The sequence below is a fragment of the Musca domestica genome, unplaced genomic scaffold, assembly GCF_030504385.1.
Source record: "Musca domestica strain aabys unplaced genomic scaffold, Musca_domestica.polishedcontigs.V.1.1 34, whole genome shotgun sequence".
In the NCBI taxonomy this organism is placed as follows: Eukaryota; Metazoa; Arthropoda; class Insecta; order Diptera; family Muscidae; genus Musca; species Musca domestica.
In genome coordinates this window covers 3316469-3340235 of record NW_026712313.1, presented here as the reverse complement: position 1 = coordinate 3340235, position 23767 = coordinate 3316469, and the positions used below count along the sequence as shown (strand labels likewise).

At 34.1% G+C, this 23767-nt stretch overlaps 1 protein-coding gene across 1 annotated transcript in view; it reads left to right on the top strand.

Annotated features, from left to right (window-relative positions):
* Positions 1-1648: 1648 nt before the first annotated feature.
* The window catches only part of LOC101889359 (uncharacterized), a 66201-nt gene continuing 44082 nt past the window's right edge, over positions 1649-23767 (top strand). The window contains exon 1 of the mRNA XM_005183144.4: positions 1649-2292. Coding sequence (XP_005183201.1) covers positions 2229-2292 — 64 coding nt within the window. The 5' untranslated portion in view covers positions 1649-2228. The remainder of the gene's footprint in view (positions 2293-23767) is intronic.

The window sequence follows — 23767 nt, the reverse complement described above, 5'->3', positions numbered from 1 at the left end:
ATACATCCCCTGGGAACGGAAGCAAACACTATCGAGGAGAGAACAATTCACCTGAATATATTCGAGACAAGAGCAATTCTTCCGAGTACATTTTAGTCAATTTACCAGATTACTATCGAGCCTAGAGCAAATGCCTTAGTTAGATTCGACCCGAAATCAGTTCTTTTCATTTCTTCTGAGCCGGTAACAACATTTGAGGCGAGGAAAATTTATCCGAATACTTTTGAGCTGAAATAAGACAAACAACTGACAACAATCCGAGCACTTCCAAGCCAAGAGTAATTCAAGCGAATGTATTCGAGCCAAAGGCAATACATCCGATTATATCCAAGCTGATTAGCCCGATTACTACATAGCCGACTACAGCCTGATTGCCTCCAATATAAAAACAATTCATCTGAGCAAAAAAAAAAGATAACAAATTTCCTAATTACGACGGAACCAACAAAAAAACGAACCGCGAATTATTCGATTCGATATTCGAGGCAAAGGTAATACACCCGATTATATCCAAGCAGATTAACCCGATCACTAACTAGAAGACTACAGCCTGATTGCTTCCAATATAAAAACAATTCATCTGAGCCAAAAACAAAAAATATAACAAATTACCTGATTACGACGGAACGACAAAAACCCGAACACTTCCAAGCCAAGAGCAATTGATCCGAGAGCAAAACACCCGATTATATCTTAGGTAAATAATCCCATTACTTCCTAACCGACTACAACCTGATTAATTCTAAACTAAAAACAATTGATTAATACCAAAAACTACCAGAATGGCGAGCAATCGACCTATTCACAGATAACCTCTGAGCCAACAGCAGTCAAAATATATTCGAGCAGAGATCGAAATATGTTCGAGCAGAGAACAATTCAACAAATTGGCGTCAGATTTTGAAACCAAAAAATATTGTCCTGAGCCGATATAAAATATGCCGATATTCTCCGAGCCACCAGTAATGCGAACATTTTCGATCCCGTTTACTTCCGAGTCACATTAGAGCCAAAAAAAAAAAAAAAAAAAAAACAGTCAAAATATGTTTGAGCGGAGATCGAAATATGTTCGAGCAGAGATCTCTTCAACAAATTGTCGTCAGATTTTGAAGTCAAGAAATATTCACCTGAGTTAATAAAAAATCTGCCGATTTTCTCCGAGCCTGCAGCATTCTGAACATTTTCGAGCCCGATTACTTCCGAGTCACATTAAAGCCAAAAAAAGCCTCTTCACATGTATTAATAGAATTTTCCAATATCAGAGTGCAATGAGAGAATCTCTTGAAAATTTCGATTCGAAGGACCAAATCGGAAATTGCAACTCCTAATATTCAATTCAAATGTGAATTTAAATTTCCACTGAATATAATTGAATTTTGTTCATTTCGCTAATACGCCAAAGTAATTTTGGCGATCCATTTACAGGTCGCTCGCATGCATGCTCCAATGAGAGTGAATGACTTAGTGGCTAGTCTGCTCATACACTATTAGTAAATATATGAGCATGTGTGAGTAATATTGGCAATGTATGCGTGACTGCGATTGACTAGCTGAATGGTGGTCGGGCGTCGTATGAGTGTCATTCGACGAGCGACTTAGCTTCAAACTTTTTATTTTCGTTGTGAATTCAATTCGATTCCATTCATCGGTCGGACAATCGGTTCGCATGGTTTCGGTTTTGTTCCTCCACTGGTTGCGAGTGCATGAGTGTCTGTGTGTGTTTGTGTGCGTATATGTGAGTTGGATTCAGGGGGATTTTCATTTTCATCGTTTGTAGTTTCATTTTAGTTTACGTTTAGTTGTCGAAGCGTTGATTTCGTTGAGAAAAAATTGGTCTTCTGCCACCAACAAAAGGGAACCCAACTAAAGAGGAAGTGCAAAATAGAAGCAAAAAAAAAAAAGGAATTCTCATGTCATAAAAATTCCAAAAGAAAAATAGAAGAAGCAAAGAAAAATCCACTTATTTTCTTCGAGCAATAAAAAAAGTGTAATTCGAAAAGAAAACGATTATTTTAAATTGGCGCGCTTTAACTAACGACCACCACCACTGGTTTTGCAATAAAAGGAAAAAAAAAACGAAAACCCCTAATTGAAATTGGAATTTGAGAAAATAGATAAAGTGCAATAACTACTGCAAGTGTTGTGCAAGCAATAAAATTTAAATAAATTAAAATAAAAAGTGATTTTTTTTAAAGAAATTTGTATAAAACCATTTTTAATAAAATAAGATGTCATCATCTCATGGATATATCATTGCCCTGCTCTTGGCTGCCATGGTGTGCCTTACAACAGGTTAGTTTTTTTGCAGATATATTTTTTTTTTAATTTCTCTCCCTCTTGGGATTTTATCCTGGTTTATGTTTTGCCACACACATTCACACCGTTGTTGCAGCAGGTGTTTGCCGGTGGTATCCTTTTGTAATGTAAATGGTTTAAAATTAATTATTTTTCTGAATGCAATGTTAATTAAAAACGGGATTATGTTGAGTGATTGAAAGTGTGAGGCCAATTTTATGAATGGCATGATGATGGTTATATAGATAAAACTGATTTAATAAAAATTTTCAGATTTGTTTGCATTTTTTATATTTTCTATAGATTAAATATATTAGGAGATGGAAAAATATTGAGAAGTTTAAGAACCTTCTGAAATTATTTTTAAGTAAAATTTTAAGTTTCAATGCTGTGGATTTTTTGTTGTTTTGTTACAACAATTTATTTCAGCGGATACAGTGATCCGATACTGAAGTCAGTATTTTTTGCTTAAAAATTGATTTTAGGTTTGAAAAAAGACCATGATTTTTTATCAACAAATTTTAAAAATTTTAGGATAGAAATTATATTTTTTTAAAGTTCAAAAAAAAAAAAAAAATAAATAAATAAATAAGACATAAGAAAAAATTTAAATTTTTTGTAGTTTATGATTAATAATATTCTGGTTAGAATTTTTTTGGAAATAATTTATATTTTTCTGAAAATATTTTTAAAAATGTAGAATCTGTTTATTCGATTTTCTGAAAAAGTGTTTTACATACAGTCGGGTCCAGAAAGTATTTGAAAAAATATTTTCAAGCTATTTATAATTTTGAAAATATTTTTAAATAAGTAAAAACGGCATTAAAAAACAGATTTTAAATTAAAATGTCGGGAATCAGGATGTACCGTTGTGCGATGTCTAACCCAAAAAGACGTCAAGCATATAATATTTTTTTTCGAGGATCCGAAATAACAAATTACATCTGTTTTGGTTGGAAGTAGAAAACTAAGCCGCCAAAACACCGATAATATGAAGGCAATATTGCGAGGAGTTCGATTTTTCTCTGAGAATTCGAAATGTGAAATAATAGCCGGTTTTGTAACAAATTGGCACAGAAGACGCCACAAAAAAAAAAAAAAAAAAAAAAAAAAAAACAGAAACAGAAACAGAAACAGAAACAGAAAATCGGTATGTATCCGTTTATGGGATCTATAAATAAAACTGGACTGATATATTCTATTTTCAATTTCAAATCTCGTGCAAAATTCCAAAACTATATCGTTAATTGTGTAAGCTTCATTGCAATTTCTGCAGATGGGCAGAGAGAGGGACCTGGTTCGACATCGAATTTTTCGCTAATATTTAAGATATATACTTATGGCGATCTGATGAATATTTCATCTGATTATATTTCAAACGAAATAAGAAAAATTTAATATGCCGTTCATTTTATGGTGAAGAGCATAAAAATCAGTAAGTAGGGCTTAATTATACCCTACAACACTATGTGTAAGTTTGATTGGGCCAAAAATTATGTAACACCTCGAAATATTGGTTTCCCACATAGGGATCTTCCTATCTCGCCGAGCTGAGTCGATCTAGCTATGTATGTCCGTCCGTCCGTCTGTCCATCTGTCCGTCTGTCCATGTTAATTTGTAATCACTTTACAGGTTGCAATTATGGCCCGATCTTCATGAAATTTAGAATGGATGTGGGGTTAAGGTCAGAATAGAACCCTATTTCGTTTGGAGATGATCGCATAATATTTAATAATGGACAAAAACTGAAAAATTGCCTGATTTTGCAGTTGCTCTACAGGTCACAATTATAGGCTACTCGAAACGGAAGTTAGCATGAATCCTTCCAATTCTGATGGTCATTTCTGGCATTTCTGATAAATAAAAGTCAAATTTACCATCAAACCGCGAATATTTTTAATGCTGGCAAAATCACAAATGCATTAAAAGGTCACTTCCGACCATTAAAGTGATGCTGATAGCCAGGAAATCGGATATATAGCAAAAGAGGTACTATATGTGAAATAATATATCTTCACAATTCCCATCAATTCAGAATGATCTCCTACCAGAAACGGATAAAATCTAAGAAAATCGCTGAAGAATATAGTAATAAAAAAGTGAATATCTTTTGTTCAATTTTTTTCAATTTTTGTCTTATTTTTATAGCATGCGATTTTTTCAATTTGACTTAAAATTTTGAATTGTACATTTTTTAAATTTTTACACCCCACAACACCACTTTTTGAAGGTGTTACATGCATGTCGCAATTATCGTCCGATCCTCACGAAATTTTGCATTTGGGTTGGGTTAGGGTCAGAATTAAAGCCTATTGTTCTTAAGATGTTAAGGGGTTCAGATGGACTAAAAAATTAAAATTTTTCTAATTTAGTAGTCGCACTATAGACCACAATTGAAAATTAATTGACACGGAATTTCGCATCAGGAGAAAGTTAAGGACAGGGGCATTATTTTTGATATTATCTCAGAAACGAAATCTTCCAAAATGGATTTGGACATAAGGGGACTTCGAACAAATTGTAGTGTTGTAGGGTATCACATGGTCGGCCCCGCACCTCTATAGCCTTGGAATGGAATACTTTGGTCGCCTATACCTGGTACCTCACGCACATGTTAACATTTTCTAAAAATTATCACATGTGTCATGTAAGGTAAAGGAAGTTACCAACCAGTTACTAAGTTACCTCATATTTATATCGTATTTATTTAGGTCCGATACGCAATAGACAAAGATTTTCTTAAGAAAATCTACAATTTCTGCTTCGGCCATTTTTTGATGAAAACACTTAAAAAATATTGTTTTTTCAGTAGAATAGTGCCCGGAAGCCTTTAATTTTTTTTAAAGGGAAATTTTTTGAAAAATATATCTTTTAGAAAAATATTTAAAATTGAAAATTTTTGGCCAGGACTCCCTTAAAACTGTTTTTCTGTATGCCTTTGAAAATTTTCACACCTGGACAAATTTTGACAAATCATATTAATATGAACGAAAATTGAATCAAATATGGGATTTAATTGTACTATACAAAATTCGTGCGAGATGTAGCAGACAAATTGGTCCTTTGTTCTCCAATTCTAAAAACTTTAATACAAATATTTTCATTTTATATGACATTCAGGATTTTTCAAAATGTAGGCTGGTTGTGAGGAAGGTACCAGAAGAAGTAAATTTATGTATTTCAACTTCGAACCCTATTTAATTTTGGTAAAAATTTTGGAATGTGCAAAGTTTAGAGATTTGTTTGTTAGTTCTTAATTATTTGTTAAACAGTTCTTATTCCGGATATGCAGATTGGGGACAGATTTAGATTGGGGAGAGATTTTAGAGATTAAATTATTTTCAACTTCAACTTTTTTTACAACATTTTAATATAAAGTAAATCGCGAAAAATGAATGGAACGCTACGAATTTTTCACAATATCAAGTTCCTAATAATTTTAATATTTTCAAAATTATATGCTAATTTTTTAAGACAATACATATACATATAAACACAGTATATTTATTTTTACATCGCAACACTACCAAAAGAAAAATTGTATTCAGGAGATTGCACTACCCTATCTTGGCAATTATTTTACCACAATTTAAGTTATGAGATTATTCAAAATATTTGACCTCTGTGGTGTAGGTATGAGGCGAAGTGGACCGATGTCATCCATTTTCCAACCTTCAATTTGATACAAATATTACGATGTGTAATGTCTGGACGTAGCCGCAAATTTCAATCGATTTTAATGCGACTGGTATTAAAAAATTACCAGAAAGAGAGTACTGATATGTTTAACATTCACACAAGATCGAATATTAGAAAAACCGTTTAAAAAAGGGCGAAGAACAAATATTTCACTTAATTTTTAATTCTCGCTCCTATTATGTATGTGCTTTGATTTATTCTGGACATTTTTCATAGTTTGTATAGGCGGTACCAGGTGTTATAAAAGTATTACGACGATGCGTAAAGTTTAGACCGAATCCGAAACTCCTTTGTCATAAGTATAATTTTAAATTTCTTGTATGTCTTAAAATATATAAATCCTTTATCGTTTACATTTTCATCATCCTAAAAGTCAAGGACTTTATGTTATCCATTCTATGTAATATGAATATTCTCACGTATCCTTTCCTTTTTGTGTGTGTGCCTGGCATATCATGTCCAGCACATAGCCTGACTGTAATTGAAGTTATTATTCAGATATTCCGCTTTTTTTCCTAACATCATATATTCATATATATTCATTAGCGTTTTTCTACTTTAAAATTGAAAACAAAGCAAAATAGACAAATGTGCTAAAAACCTATTTTGTTTAGTTTAATTTATTACATTACAACAATGTACTATTGTGGAGGTAAATTATTATTGCAATTGAAGTTATTTTTTGCTATTCTCTAGGGCATACTGCTAGAAAAAAACAGTTTTTACGAAGTTCTTGTTGGCAGTATAATATATAATCCTATGGTTTTTGGAGATTATCGCAGAATGAAATGGACCAAAAACTGATAGCCTACCATTTTGGATGGCTTTCGGATGTGTGTAAAAAATACTAAAATGAAGACAGTTTTTAAAATATTATATCCGATTTATCCATATTCGTCAGCTGTAATCACTATCTGCCGAAGTAATTGAGATAAAGTGCTGAAAATTTGTGGCTCTTATTTTTAATCTTTTCGGCGATTATCTGCGCATCTTTTAATGAAATTGTATGAAATTTGGTATTTGAAGGTTGTTACGGATTCTTAACCACCTTCCAAAAAAAAAAAAACAGTTAATATAGGTCCATATTGTAATATATCCCCATATAATGGTACCACCCTTTTTCGGGATTCTGATGTTTTTCCCCAATTTTTTATACCCTCCACCATAGTACGGAGGGTATATTAAGTTTGTCATTCCGTTTTTAATACCTAGAAATAGACATTTTAGACCCACAAAGATAATATATTCTCGATCAGCATAAAATTCTGTCTGTGGAAAGGTTTCAAATTTGGTATTTGAAGTTCGTAATGGGTACCACAGCCTATGACAGAAAATTGTTCGTGCAGGTCCTTCGTATAGCCCCATATTACGGCACCTTCCAATATTCGGTATTTTGATGATTTTAACGACATTTTTCACCGGAATTTATTTCAAATTTAGAATTTGAAAGTTGTAATGGATATTACAGCCTATGACAGAAAATTGTATGTGCAGGTTCACGTCTTCGTATATTTACTATATAATGGTATCTCCATATATTCGGTATTCTGATGATTTTAGCTAGTGAATAATGTATTCACCGATTTTTTTCAAGATTTGCATTTGAATATTGTAATGGTTTATGGAAAAAGTTGTCAATGCTGGTCCACGTTGTCGTTTAGACCCTTATATAACGGATATATTCGGTATTTTTTAGATTTTAACAGAATTTTTAACGGAATTTATTTTTTTGAAAATTTCCAAATTAGTTCCAATTGGTGGAGGGTATTCAACGTTCAGGCGGACAGAACTCACAGCTTTTCACTCGCCTTCTTTAGATAGATGTTCTAAAAGGCTTAAATTGGTAGCGAATTTTTGAGAATAGAGTACATTTACAGATTTCCTATGGGCAGAACGCCCCAAAAGGCCTATATAGTTAAAAGATTTTAAACAGTTTTTTTATAGATTGTTGGCTTGTAACCTATCGAGGACATTTGAAAGGGTTTTTATGGAGATATCTTTTACAGTATTTTTTTCGGAATTAAAGTCCGCCAACACATATTCTACTCCTAAAAGAATTCTGACTTGTGTTTTAAAAAGAATATCTTAATTAGGTCATCATTATATAGAAGAGCTTCAACAGGTCCTTTAAAATGACATACATGGTACTCTCCGAATAAATCTCTGACCATGGAAAATTAATACCATTTCTGGCTGTCTGTCAATTTATTTTTTGTTATTGGTGTCAAAATTCAAAGCATGGTAATGACTTCTACCAACAAGCCGTAATTAACATCTTCAAACCCCCAACAAAAAAAAGAACATGACACTGGTAATTGCCGGTTTTTGGAGAGTAGTCAAAATAAATTGTCCAAAAAGAAAACAAAAAACCGAATGCGGTCACATCAGACATGTGATTATTATTCAAATCAGATAGGCAAACAAACACAGCGAAACAACGCGGAGTCGACGAAGATTGTTAACAAAACGGATTATTTGGCCACAAAAAGGTGATTGGGTCCCAAAAAGTGGTGCGGAGTTTATTAAGAAAAATAAACTGCATGTTAAGACAGTGGTTAACAAGGGCCTTGGGAGTGTTTCCCGCAAACCCAACATTTTATCTAAAATATTGAAAAAATAAATAAAAAACGGCCGGGCCGATCTTTGAATACCCTCCACCATTTGGAACGATTTTGGCAATTTTCAAAAAAAAAAAAAAAAAAAAAATAAATAAATAAAATAAAATCCGTTAAAAATTCTGTTAAAATCTTAAAAATACCGAATGTAGCTGTTATATTGGGTCTATACGACTACGTGGACCTGCATAGGCAAACTTTTTCATAAGCCGTTAAAACATTCAAGTTCGAAATTTGAAAAAAAAAAAAAAAAATCGGTGAATAATGTAGCTAACATCATAAAAATACCGAATAAAGGAGGGTACCATTATAAGGGGCTATACCAAAACGTGGACCTGCACAGACAAATTTCTGTCACAGGCTGGAGCATCCATTTCGAACTTCAAATACCAAATTTTAAACAATTCCGGTGAATAATCTCGCTAAAATCATAAAAATGCCGAATATCGGGAGGTATCGTTATATGGGGGATATACGAAGACGTGAACCTGCACAAACAATTTTCTGTCATAGGCTGTAGTATCTGTTACGAACTTCAAGGACCAAATTTGAAACATTTCCCGCGAATAATGTCGCTAAAATCATCAAAATACCGAATAACGGGAGGTACCGTTGTATGGGGGCTATACGAAGACGTAGACCTGCACAGACAATTTTCTGTCTTATGCTGTAGTACCCATTGCGAACTTCAAATACCAAATTTTAAACAATTCCGGTGAATAATCTCGCTAAAATCATAAAAATGCCGAATATCGGGAGGTATCGTTATATGGGGGATATACGAAGACGTGAACCTGCACAAACAATTTTCTGTCATAGGCTGTAGTATCTGTTACGAACTTCAAGGACCAAATTTGAAACATTTCCCGCGAATAATGTCGCTTAAATCACCAAAATACCGAAAAAGGGAGGTACTGTTATATGGGGGCTATACGAAGACGTGGACCAACATGGCCCATTTTCTGTTTCATACTGTAGTATCTGTTTTGAACTTCAAATACCAAACTTGAAACATTTCCGGTGAATAATGTCGCTAAAATCACCAAAATACCGAAAAAAGGGAGGTACCATAAAATGGCGGCTATACGAAGACGGGGAACTGCACAGACCATTTTCTGTCTTAGACTGTAGTATCCATTACGAATTTCAAATACCAAATTTGAAATATTTCCGTTGAATAATGTCGCTGAAATCATCAAAATACCGAATAACGGGAGGTACTTTTGTGTGGTTGCTATACGAAGGCGTGAACCTGCACAGACAATTTTCTGTCTTAGGCTGTAGTATCCATTAAGAATCTCAAATACCAAATTTAAAACCATTCCGGTGAATAATGTCGCTTGAATTAAAAAAAAAACCAATATCAGGAGGTACCGTTGTATAGGGGATATACGAAGACGTGGACCTGCACATACAATTTTCTGTCTTAGGCTGTAGTATTCATTACGAAATTCTAATACCAATTCCAGTGAATAATGTCGCTAAAATAACCAAAATACCGAATATTGGGAGGTACCGTTATATGGGGGCTATGTCAAAACGTGGACCTACATCACCCATTTTCAATACCAAAAGTCCTGCAGACATAATAAATATTTGAGTAAAATTCTATCAACCTACTTCATTTCGTTCGGAAGCTAGAGTGATGTCACATACGGACGGATGTCGCTAAATCGATATAGAATTTAATGCTGATCAAGAATATATATACTTTGTGGGGTCTAAAATATATATTTGGAGATGTTATAAACGGAATGGCAAACTTAATATACCCTCCATACTATGGTGGAGGGTGTAATAAAAAACCTACTGGTTTTTTTAGTTGAGAATTAATGATTTTATTAAAATAAAATTTTGGAATATATATATATATATATATATATATATGTATGTATATATATATATATATATGTATATATATATATATATATATATATATATATATATATATATATATATGTGTATATATATATATATATATATATATATATATATATATATATATATATATATATATATATATATATATATATATATATATATATACATATATATATATATATATATATATATAATTTTTTTTTTTTGATCCTTAACATTCCCGTCTTCTATATTTTCCTCGCTAATAAACGTTCCCTCCCATATGCAATTGCATGTACCACAACATTTTAGTGTGTGAGTGTATAACTCACATTTACACTGTGATGTCGTTCATGATTAAAATCTTTGGATTGTTATTATTGTTGTTGCTGTCTTCGTTTCACTTATTTTTCTCAAACAACAACTCAAGTACCCAAATAATATTAACCAAAAAAAAAAAAAAAAAAAAAATAAATAAATAAATAAATAAATGCAACAACTTGCTAGACATTGTAATAAATCTCTGAGACTGTCTGACCGATCGACCGACCGACATGCGTTCGTTTTCTGTTTGCAGCAGACATGTTGTTCTCTTGTTTTCCATTCATTTTTTTCTTCGCCTTTTTCCACTTCTATTTATTTTTGTTGTCGTTGTTGTTGCTGTTGTTGTCTTGCATATTATTCACGCATTCAAATCTAAACAAATAAATCTAAATTTATGTATGTCTGTCGGTATTTTTTATTATTTGGAAAATATCAACGAAGCTTTCAAAACAAATCAAATCTGTTAGCAAATTGTTTAATTGTTTGTCTGTTTGTTGGTTGGTAGGTTGATCGGTGTTGTTGGCTAAGGCCAAATCATTGCATTGTTCGAATTAAAGAAAACATGGCTAGGGGCTGTTGAAGAAAAACAAAATCACAAAAATGTGATTCTGTTGTTAGAGAATTAAAACTGTCAATACAATGACAAAATAGTAAATTTTTTGTTTAATGGACAAGTAAAAACGACAAACAGGACGGAACCTTGCAATACAGATTGACCCAGCAAAATCGGGGAGCGAAAAAATTCATTAAAAAGTAATGTATGCAGACTACCTTCTGCATTACCAGATGTTTAAAAATAATGGGTTATTCCTTAAAAAATACAAGTAATATTTGGCTTAATTTTATTATAGATATAACTCTCGGATCGTCGTGAAATTTATACCACAGATATATCTTGGCCTCCTGATTACAAAAATATGTAAATTTACCCGGCGGTCGTAACCGGTTATCCGGTTTTTTTGAACCGAAACTTCGGGTAAATATGGGTATCAAATGAAAACTTAAGAAATTGCCTTTCGAAAAATGAACCCTTGTGTTGTTTGTTAGGGCAGAAAAAAAGAAAACATTTTTGTCGTACATTTTCCAGTTATTGCCATAACAGTTAAAAATTTAAAACAAGTGAAAAAGCAGACGGGCCGAACTTTTAATGCTCTCCACCATTTCGAAAAAAACTTGAAAATTTAAAAAAAAATCGAAAACTACAACTTAAATGAAAACCGTTATATGGGGACTATACGAAGACGTGGACCTGCATACGAATTTTTTTTTGCCATAAGTTGTAGTACTCATTAAGATCTTTCAATCATGAAAATACCGAATATTGGAAGGTACCGTTATATGAGGGCTATACGAAGATCTGGATCTGCATACAACATTTTTTGCCATAGGTTGTAGTACCCATTTGGATCTTCCAGTACGAAATTTAAAACGATTCCGGTGAAGAATGTTGCTGACATCATAAAAATACCGAATATGGGTAGGTACCGTTTTATGGGGGCTATACGAAGACTAGGACCTGCATACAAAAATTTTTATCTTAGGCTGTAGTACCTATTACGGACTTCAAATACGAAATTTTAAATAATTCCGGTAAATAATGTCGCTAAAATCATGAAAATACTGAATATCGGGAGGTAACGTTATATGGTAGCTATACGAAAACGTGGACCGACATAGCCCATTTACGAACGTAAACTGCCTACTGTTAAACTATGCATGTATGCAAAATTTTAGCCTGCTATCTCAATTCGTTCGAAAGATAGCGTGATTACAACAGACAGACAGACGGACATCGCCTGATCGTCTTAGAATTTTACGCTGATCCAGAATATATATATTATGAATATTTCGAGGAGTTACAAAGTTAATATACCCTCCAGACTATGGTGGAGGGTATAAAAATATTTCAAAGGTGTTCTCGAGGTTTGCACCTTTCCATGAAAGAAAGTCTGAGGAAAACTTTCAGTTTTAAGAAAAAGTTTGCTTCAAACACACGGATAACCGGTTATGACCGCCATTTACATTTACATTTTTTAATCTTTTGAGAAATTCTAGTAAAGTGAAAATTTTAATTTTGCCAATGCCAAATTTTATTCCATTTTGTACTTTTCGTACAAATATAGTACGCCTTGTCAAAAACTCATTCATGTCTTAATCATAGACATCGACAGTAACATCTATATCAAATTTCAGGAATTCATCTCTATGTCTTCATCCAATACCAAGCACAGTACTATTTAGTACTTTTTGTGCACTTGTAGTACACATGTCCAAAACCACATCCATAGCTCAATTCAAGATACCAAGAGAGACCTTAATATCAATTTTAAGGATTTCAGCCCGATCTCTTCATACATTACTAAACTTAGTACCATTTAGTACTTTTCCTACAAATATAGTACGCATTTTCAAAACCACTTACAAATCATAATTCCACCATACAAACTGTTACAAATTTAGTTTCATTTAGATCAGTTCAGTTCGCACACTTAGTACATATTTACAAAACAAACTTCGTAGATCAAACTTACCTTCCTTGATTCTTATGTCAGATTATAAGTTTCTGGCTCTATCTGTTCACATAATACAATATTAGAAAATTAGTACCATTTTACGACTTTTCGTAACTTTAAAGTTCGAATTTCCAAAAACCCTTTCATGGGTCTATTCTAGCTCATTTCGTTTGTCCAATTCACAATATTCAATATTTAGTACATTTTGGTACTTTTCGTACCCTTTTAGTACGAATTTCAAAAAACCCAGCGTTGTCAAACGCTCACGCACCAAGTCTGGCCCTCAAGATTCTAGCTTCAGCCGTTTCGTCTGGGCGTGCATTTAAACATAGATTTTTTTATGAAGCTTATGAAGGACTGTCAGGACACTTTGATATTTGTTAAGAATCTTCTGACGGACCGTCAGAATAGCTGAATTGGGATTTTTAGAACATTTTACGTTGAGCCACTTTTTTAAAGATTCTTCTAAAGGATCCTGAGAGCAACCTGGATTTGTAAAAACCTTTATTGAGAATGTATATCCCAGCTAAACTTGGTATTTCCTAAAATATTTTGCGGGATTGAACAGTGTGGCTTGTTTGTTCGGGATACCGTAGTATTTTGTTGTTGCAAAATGGTCTGACTTTATCCCTTTATTGTTGTTTTTATAAAAACAACGTTTGTTTATTAGTGGAGAACGATGGTAATGTTTACCAGGGGGTAAGGCAGGGAATACCTAGGTTTCGGAAAGAGCCACCAATCCTCATCAGTTCCCTTGTTTTTGTCTGGGATATTCTCCCCAGAAGTTATTTTAAAAATAACATCTATGACAAAAAACATTTTTTTACCCGAGTGACGAGATCGTAAGCTTAATAGAAGAGGAACCAAAGAATTAAATAAAACTAAAATTCTCTTGGAAAGTCTTCTAAATCTTACAACCGCACTTATAAACATTTACATCTTTCTCCACTTGTTATGCTTTCGTTCAGCCTGAACGAAGTAGCATAACCATGTAAGTTGGTTTTGTCTGTTAAAACAAAAACCCCTTCGTCGACCGTGCCTTGTCTGTCGGGATTGCTGACGGTAGACTTTTACACAATTTTCGAAGGACTTTTAGGACCGATAAATGTGCATTTTTTCGAGAACCATCTAAACGACGTTCAAAACAGCCAAATGTAGATTGTCTGAAGCAATCTCGGTGCAGTCAAACTTAGACTTTTAAGAACATTCTGAAGGACTGCTGGGAAAGGATGCAAGTATTTTTATGGAATATCCTAAGTGATAATAAGTACACTCAATTTTCTATTTGTAATAGAAACAAGTAAGCAAAGGCTACAGTCAAGCGGGGCCGACCGTTGAATACACTACAACACTATAATAAGTGATACAGTTTATATAGGCGAGATACTCGAAAGAATTCCACAAGATATTATGACAAATTATAAAAGAAAACCATCAGGTTTCGTTCTCTAATTTTGGAATAATAGCAACTTAAACTAATTTGCTCATTTCCAATTTATTGATAGATGTTGCACTTAAATGGTCTTCCTAGATCTGAAACCAATATTTCCCAAAGACCTATAATCTCACAGAAGTGGCAAAAGATTAACATTTATTATTGGTTTTTGCCTGAAACGCATCTATATGAGATACAGACATTTGACTATATTCTCCAATTAAATCAGCGTTAACGAAATAGTCAGAAGTGCGTCTTTCCTGTATTTGCGAATTCTCCAAAAATTCCTGGAATGGACATTTTCGTATTTTGTCTATAAAAGTTGGCAAACTATTTCACACATTGAATATTTTTGGATGACCATCCAAAACTGCTTGGCTTTTGCAATGTCCGGTAACCCCCATTCAAATGTGCGTGAGGATCGGGCGATAATTACGACCTGCTGACAATTTTGCAGTTTTTTTGGTCCATTTCAACCCCTAAATATATGGCGATCATCTCCAAAAAGAGTAGGCTCCTATTCTGATCCTCATGTGATCCCCATGCCAAATTTCGTTAGGATCGGGCCATAAATGCGATCTGTATATGATATCCTGATATCCTAACTACTTAGTTTTGTTAGCTGTAGAAATATTACCAAATGTTTAATTCAAAATGAAAATATGCCAAAAATATGACAAAGTTGAAAAAATATGAGAAAATTTTACAAAATCAACATTTTCATCTTTAGAGAGATATTTTTATGCGATTTTTTAGACGTTTTTTCTTTCCTGCCAAGAGGCCATTCTGAATTAATGAGAACTGTCGTAATCAGTTCAGCCGTTCTCGACATATGTGAGATCTTTCAAGCATATCTTCTTTGATAGACATATATATCGCATATATTTTGCTATATATCCGATTTGTTGGATCTCAACATCAATGTAAAGATCAGAAGTAACCTTGTCATGGCTTTGTGATTTCGCCGGGATTTAAAATATTCGCGGTTTAATGAAAAATTTTGAATTTTTTCAACAAAAAAGATATGGTCTATTTTACCCGCTAAATATTATCCGATGACCATCAAAATTGGTAGGCTTTTTCCCTGCCCTAAACTCTAGCTACATGCGAAATTTCCCGTCGATTGGTCTATAATTGCGACCTGTATAGCTACTGCAAAATCCGACATTTTTTCAGTATTTGGTCCATTTCAACCCCTAAATATTATGCGATCATCTTCAAAAAGAATAGGGTTCTATTCTGACCTCAACCCCACCTCCATTCTAAATTTCGTGAAGATCGGGTCATAATTGCGACCTGTAGAGTGATTACAAATTAACATGGACAGACGGACGGACGGACATACATAGCTAGATCGACTCAGCTCGGCGAGCTAGGAAGATCCATATATACTTTCCTATATGGGAAACCAATATTTCGAGGTGTTACATAAATTCTGGCCCAATCAAACTTATAATACCCCCAACACATAGTGTTGTAGGGTATAAAAATGTTCTGAAGAATTATCAAGGCCGAAAAACACACATTGATTCAGAAGGACGGAAATTACAGGTAAATGCTGATTTTTAATAACCTTTAAAGGAAACTGAAAGTGGTTTTTATTTAAAAATCTCCTGTGGGAACCTAAACGTGGATTTTTAAGAATCTTCTGAGGTATAATCAGTTCAGTTAAACGTGGATATTTAAGAATTTCCTGAGGGATAATCAGGCCAGTTAAACGTGGATTTTTAAGAATTTCCTGCTTGATAATCAGGTCAGTTAAACGTGGATTTTTAAGAATCTCCTGCGGGATAATCAGGTCAGTTAATCGTGGATTCTAACGAACCTTGTGAACAACTGTCAGCTCAGCTAAACGTGAATTTATTAGAAGCATTGTAAAATATTGTCAGAGAAGCCAATCGTAGATGTTTTAAGCCTAACAAATTAATTCCAGAACAGACAAATATGAGCTTTTAATACATTTTCTGAAAAACCGAAATGCCGATTTTAAAAAGCCTTCTGAGGATTGAACAGCTAAAAGTGTTTTTTGAATAGCTGCATCTAAATTTGTAATACCACTCTGAATTTTTAAGAGACTTACGAAAGCTTGTCAGGTCGGCTGAATGTGAATATTTTAAAATATTTTAGAGTAGTCATGTATAGATGTTTTTGGAACCGTCCATGGCGCTATGTGCTAGGTTACTGTATTAATTTAGAATCAGTAAAAACAAATAAGCAATAGCTGTAGTCATGCGGGATCGACCATGTGATACAATACAACACTACAATAAGTTAGAAGCCCCTTAATGTCCAAATCCATTTTGGAAGAGTTCGCTTTTGAAATTATGTCACGGAACACTGCCCAGATATTACCTTTAGCATTTTGACTAAGGAAATGTGTCCACTCCGTCCTGCTAATATTTGTTGTGGCCCATTTTACAGCTAAATATAATCCAATGGTCATTCAAAATGCTAGAGTTCTTCCCTGTCTCTCTTCTTAGGCGTGTCGATTGGCTTCAATTTTTTCCTGTTTTTGGGTCATTTGAACCCCTAAATATTTTGCGATCATCTCCATTTGATTTCGCCGGGATTAAAAATATTCCCCTTCCTTTGTATATTTACATTATATATATGTCGCTATATATATCCGATATATTTATTATCGGCATCTACGTAACAGTCAGAATTTACCTGTTCGTCTATTTGTGATGTTACCGGCATTTAAAATATTTTCTCGGTTTAAGAAAATTTGACTTTTGTTTAACACAAATGTTATGGTCTATTTCACCCACTAAATATTAACCGCTGACCATCAAAATTGGAAGGCTTCTGTCCAGCCCTAGGCTCTAGCTCTATGCTAAATTCCGCGTCGATTGGTCTATAATTGCGTCCTGTAGAGCAACTACAAAGTCAGGAAAATTTTCAGTTTTTGGTCCATTTCAACCCATAAATATTACGCGATCATCTCCAAAAGCAATAGGCTTCTATTCTGGCTGTAGACCAACCTCCATTCTAAATTACATGAATATCGCGCCATAACCTGTAGAGTGATTACAAATTAACATGAACAGACGGACGGACATACAATACTAGATTGACTCAGCTCGGCGTAATATATATTTTCCTATGTGGGGGACCAATATACTTTCCTATGTGGGGGGACCAATATTTCGAGGTGTTACATATTTTTTGGCCCAATCAAACGTATAATACCCCCAAGACTTAGTGTTGTAGGGTATAATAAATACTACCAGAGCAGCCAATAATGTATTTAATAACTAACTTCCGAAGGACAGTCAGGACAGCTAACCAAATAACCTCTTGAGAAGTATCTCCCTCGAATTTAGTCGGCAATAGTATTTCCAAATCTTCATTTCAATTTATGATACCCTTCAATATGTTAAGTTTTCTACATTTGTTTGCCAAATATTTTTTTTAATTTTTTTCCCAAATGATTTGCAACTCCAATTCAAAATGTTTGTCTCTTGATCGCAGATGTATTGTATTGATTTATGTCTTTGACAAATGTTGCAATTGGTTTCAAATTTTGTGATTTGTTGTTATCTCAAGATCTGTGGGTTGCACAAAACAAACTAGTCGGTCGCAAGTTCGGCAAGAGTTTGGTCACAGGCAACCGAAACTTGTTGCGTATTTGTTGGTCAAAATATTTATTTGAAACTTATTTTATTCGTTCACATTAAAAGGTAACATTTTGGAGACCAAATCATAATAATTTTCTTAAACAATTTTTTTTTTGCACAAAGTAAATGTGTTTTTTTTGCAAAATATTGCCGCCGTTATAAAATTTAATTGGCAGCTACTGATATGCCTTCGATTTCGTCAGCGACGAAATGGAAAATCGTTGTAGCGTAATAAAAATTTGTTAAGTGTGTCTCCCTCTTTTTTTAAACAGCGGACAGTGTGTGTGTATCAATTTCAGTATCTCCGAAAGGTATCTAAGTTGCATTGGATGCTGATACCGCAGTATCGACTGTATGCTTAGTTTGTTTCCATGTAAGTGTCATATTTGCAATCGTATTACTCGTCGACGTTGATAAAGCTGGGGAAATCAAAGTAAAAATACCGCATGAAATAAATCAAATTTGTTTTTAAAATTTTTGAAATTATTTTATTTATTTTGTTGTTGTTGCAAAATAGTTTGGCTTAATCCCATTATTGTTGTTTTTATAAAAAACAACATTTGTTTATTGGTGGAGAAAGATGGTAATATTTACCAGGGGTAAGGCAGGGAATACCTAGATTTCAGAAAGAGCCACCAATCCTCATCAGTTCCCTTGGACTTTGTCTGGGGATAATCTCCCCAGGAGTTTACGATCTCGTCACTTGGGTAATAAAAGTTTTAGCCCTGGGGAGAATATCCCCAGACAAAAGCACTAATAACAAGTGAACAAGTAAAAAAGCTGTAAGTTCGGCCAGGCCGAACTTTGAATACCCTCCACCATGTGATATAAATTTGGCAATTTTCAAAAAATTAAAATCCATTAAAAATTCTGTTAAAATCTTAAAAGTACCGAATGTAGCCGTATATTAGGGTCTATATTTTATCATAAGCCTGCACAGACAATTTTCTGGCATAGGCTGTAGTGACCATTACGAACTTCAAGTACGAAATTTTAAATAATTCCGGTAAATAATGTCGCAGAAAACATCAAAATACAGTATATCGGGGTACCGTTATATGGGGGCTATACGAAGACGTGGACCTGCACGGACAATTTTCTGTCATAGGCTGTAACATCCATTACGAACATCAAATACCAAATTTGAAACAATTCCGGTGAGTAATGTCGCTAAAATCAACAATGAACCGAATATCCGGAGATACAGTTATATGTGGGCTATACGAAGACGTGGACCTGCCCCGACAATTTTATGTTATAGGCTGTACTGCTCATTACGAAATTCAAATACCAAATTTGAAACATTTCTGGTTAATAATGTCGCTAAAATCATTAAAAGTCCGGCAGACTAATATATATTTGAGTAAATCTTTATCAACTTACTTCATTTCTTTCGGAAGCTAGAGTGATTTCCACAGACGGAAAGATGGATAGACAGACGGACATTGTTAGGTCGACATAGAATTTTATGCTGGTCAAGAATAGATATACTTTGTGAGGTTCAAAATGTATATTTCGAGGTGTTACAAACGGAATGACAAACCTAATATACCCTCCATACTATGGTGGAGGGTATAAAAAGTATCAGTCAGTTGTGCCGACAGATGTATACCCTCAGCCAATGTTTGATTATTTATATACATTTTGACATTTGTTACGATTATTCAAATTGTTGATCCTCTATGGCGTCGGTTCCAAAGGAATGGACCAAAATTTGTCCATTTCGGATCGGACCAAAATAAATATGGTATAAATATTGTGACGCGCCAGGTTTAGACTATATGGATCATTTCCTTCACTTTATATAGGATATGTGATAATTTTTAGAAAATGTTAAAATGTGCGTGAGTCACCAGGTATGGTCGACCGAAGTATTCCATTTCCATACTTCATCTAATACAGATATAAGTTCTGGTATGGGTAAAATTACAAGAAAATCGAATATTTATATCCGCTTTTATGCAAAATCCTAAATTCCATATTCCTCTCAGGTGTCTGAGGTGGCTGAGAGAAATATTTAGATATAGGAAGTTGTAAAGAATCACTGACGTGTTTCGCAAGTTATGACAGATAAAAGTATTGAAAATTGTGACCCTTTGTGGGTGAAGTACCAGAAGGAGTTCGCAGATATATAATATCTTCAGAATAGATCTTGTGATAGCAAAAATGTGTATATGTGTGAAATTTTAAGTGAGTTGAGCGTTTTGTTTTTCAAAATCTTGAACCCTATGTGGGGGAGAAACCAGGGAGGAGGTACCAAAATAAACGATCCGATCTCTACCATCTTTATAACAGATCTTGTGTTGATGGAAATATTGAGATGTACCAAGCCTGAATGGAATCGGATATTAATTTCGCGTTTAATTCAAATTTTATTCAAAATTTTGACACATTGTGGAGGAGGTACCCTAGGGGGTGGACCGATACATCCCATCTTTACAGCTGATCTTGTGTTAGTGGAAATAATGGGATGTGTGACATATGAAGAGAACCGGATGATTATTTCGGATTTCATAAACGTTTTGGGTATTCAGAACTTTGACCCTTTGTGGGGGAGGTATCAGACGGAATGATCGAATCTCTACCATCTTTATTACATACCTTATGTTAATTAAAATATTGGGATGTGCCAAGTCTGACTGGAAATGGATGTTAATTTCGTGTTTTATGAGCTTCATACAGACTCAAAATGTTCACCCTTTGTGGAGGAGGTACCAGAAGGATTAAACCGATATATTCCATCTTCACAGCAGACCTTGGGTTAATAAAAACATTGTGATGTGTGTAATTTGAAGACAATCAGACTCATACTTCACATTTTATAAAAGTTGTAATTATTCAAAATTTTGACCCTTTGTGGTGGAGGTACTTGATGTGGTTGACCTACATTGTCCATTTTCGCACCTGACCTAGAACTGATACAAATATTGGCATTTGCGAAGTTGGAGGAAATTCGGATTATCTTTTCTTTAAATTATTTTGTGTGAACATTTTTAACTTTTGTGGGGGGAGGTACGGGAAGGAGTAGGCCGATATTGCTCATCTACGAACTCGATCAAAGTTTGACAATAATGTTACGTTGTACCAAGTTTGGATCAAATCGGATACTCCCTTCGAAAGTTATCGTATGCACCAACCAGACGGACGGACGAACATCCCTAAATCGACTCCAAGAGTTCTGAAACGAATTTGGCCCACAGAAACCCAGGGATATATATCCCCTGTAGCCATATGTCTGAGGGTAAAAAACGTTGTACTAATAACAAGTAAGCAAAGGCTATAGCCGTGCGGGCCGACCATCTAATATCCTACAACACTACAATATGTTAGAAGCCACCTTATGTGCAAATCCATTTTTGGAGATTTCGCTTTGAAATTACGTCATAGAGCACTGGCCTCATATTACCCTTAGCTTTTTGACCAGGGGCATTGGCCCAATATTTACGCACTCCGTCGTGCTGTTAGTTGTTATGGCCGTTTTACAGCTAAATTTAATCCAATGTTCATCCAAAATGCTACACTTCTTCCATGCACTTAACTCCCTGCTCAGGCGTGTCGATTGGCTTAAGTTGTGTGATCAGAATTTTTTTTCTCTTTTTGGTTCATTTGAACCCCTAAATATTTTTCGATCATCTCCAAGAGCAAGCCTCTTTATCTCCAAATTAAGACTCATCTATATGATTTGCTTGTCTACGATATTTGTCTCATATCAGCATAAAAAAGCTAGAAGTTCGCCTTTTGTGTATTTCGGATATCGTTGAAGTAATGTTGGTATTTTTTCCCATAAAAGCTGTCGTAAATCCTAACTTCGTGCGAGATTTCGTGTCCTTTGGTTTCTATTTGTGACCTTTATAATGACTGCAAAATCAGGAACATTTTTAGTTGTTGGTCCATTTCAACCCCTAAATATATTGCGGGGCCTAGCCCTTCTGAGGGCGGACGATAATTGCAACTTTTACATAATTTTTGGCCCAATCAAACTTATAATACCCGCAACACATAGTGTTGTAGGGTATAAGTAGAGAAAAATGGAACAACAAATATTCACTTCTTTATTGGAATATTTTTTCGCAATTTTTTTTAGATTTTTTCCTTTGCAGAAAAGATACTATCCCGAATTAATGGGAATTGTGAAAATTGGTCCAGCGGTTTAGTGACAATTTTCGTATTTTCATACATAAATGTTAGGGTTATTTCATCCACTAAATATTGTCCGATGGCCAGCCAAATTGGTAGGCTTCTGTCCAGCCCTAAATTTAAGCTACGTGTAAGTTTTCGATTCGGTTCATAATTGTGGCCTTTAAAGCATCTGCAAAACCAGGAAAATTGTAACCCCTAAATTTTTTGCAATCATTTCCAAAACCAATAGGGTTCTATTCTGACCCTAACCCCACCTCAATGCAAAAATTCATAAGGATCGGGCCATAATTGCGAACTGTAGCTTGATTACAAATTAACGTGGACAGAGAGACGGACGGACATACATAGCTAGATCGACTCTGCTCGGCGAGATAGGAAGATCCATAAATACTTTCCTATGTGGGAAAACAATATTTCGAGGTGTTACATAAATTTTGGCCCAATCAAACTTATAATACCCCCAACACATAGTGTTGTAGGGTATAAAAAAAAATCATTAACACAATCGAATTTGTTCAATCTCATGGCACCGAACAAATCACTCAATGATTTTGTTTATATTAAAAAAAAAATAAAACAAATATTTAATTGTGTTGCACATCATCATCTAAACAAAAGAGATTTATTCAAATGAATTCAGAAGCTGGCCGACTGGCGTTGAAAAGAGGAATGCCAACATCAGCAGCAGCAGCAACAACAACAACAAATTGACAAATATTTTAATTTAATTTATTTTTGTTTAAAAATGGAAAACACGTATGAATTATATTTATTATATGGGGTGTGACTTTCAAGCTATGACTTTAACATCCGCTGGAAGTTTAGCCTTCATCTATGCACATTCGTTCTGCAATGATGAACATCATTGACAATAAATACAAAATTCATTAAATATTATACAAATGCGATTTATATGTCATCACGATGACATAAGCATTTTTCTTTTTCAAAAAATTTCCAATCATTCTAATAACACGTTCCAAAGTGCCAAGCAAAGTCATGGAGTCTACTCTGCATTGTCTTCCTTGTGAACAATAGACTCAAATTTTAAAGCAAGTCACTGACTTCTTAACTGCAATCAGTCCACTTTTCCTGCCAATTTAAAATCACAATTTTCTCTTAATCGTGTAATTTTCAACATAATTTCCATTTGATTTGCCTAGCAGATAATTACGTGCTGTTGTGTGTGTAGAAAACTAATTTCCTAATTAATTTTCTTCTCCTACATAATTGGAGACAACAACAAGTGGCTGAGAATCTCAACA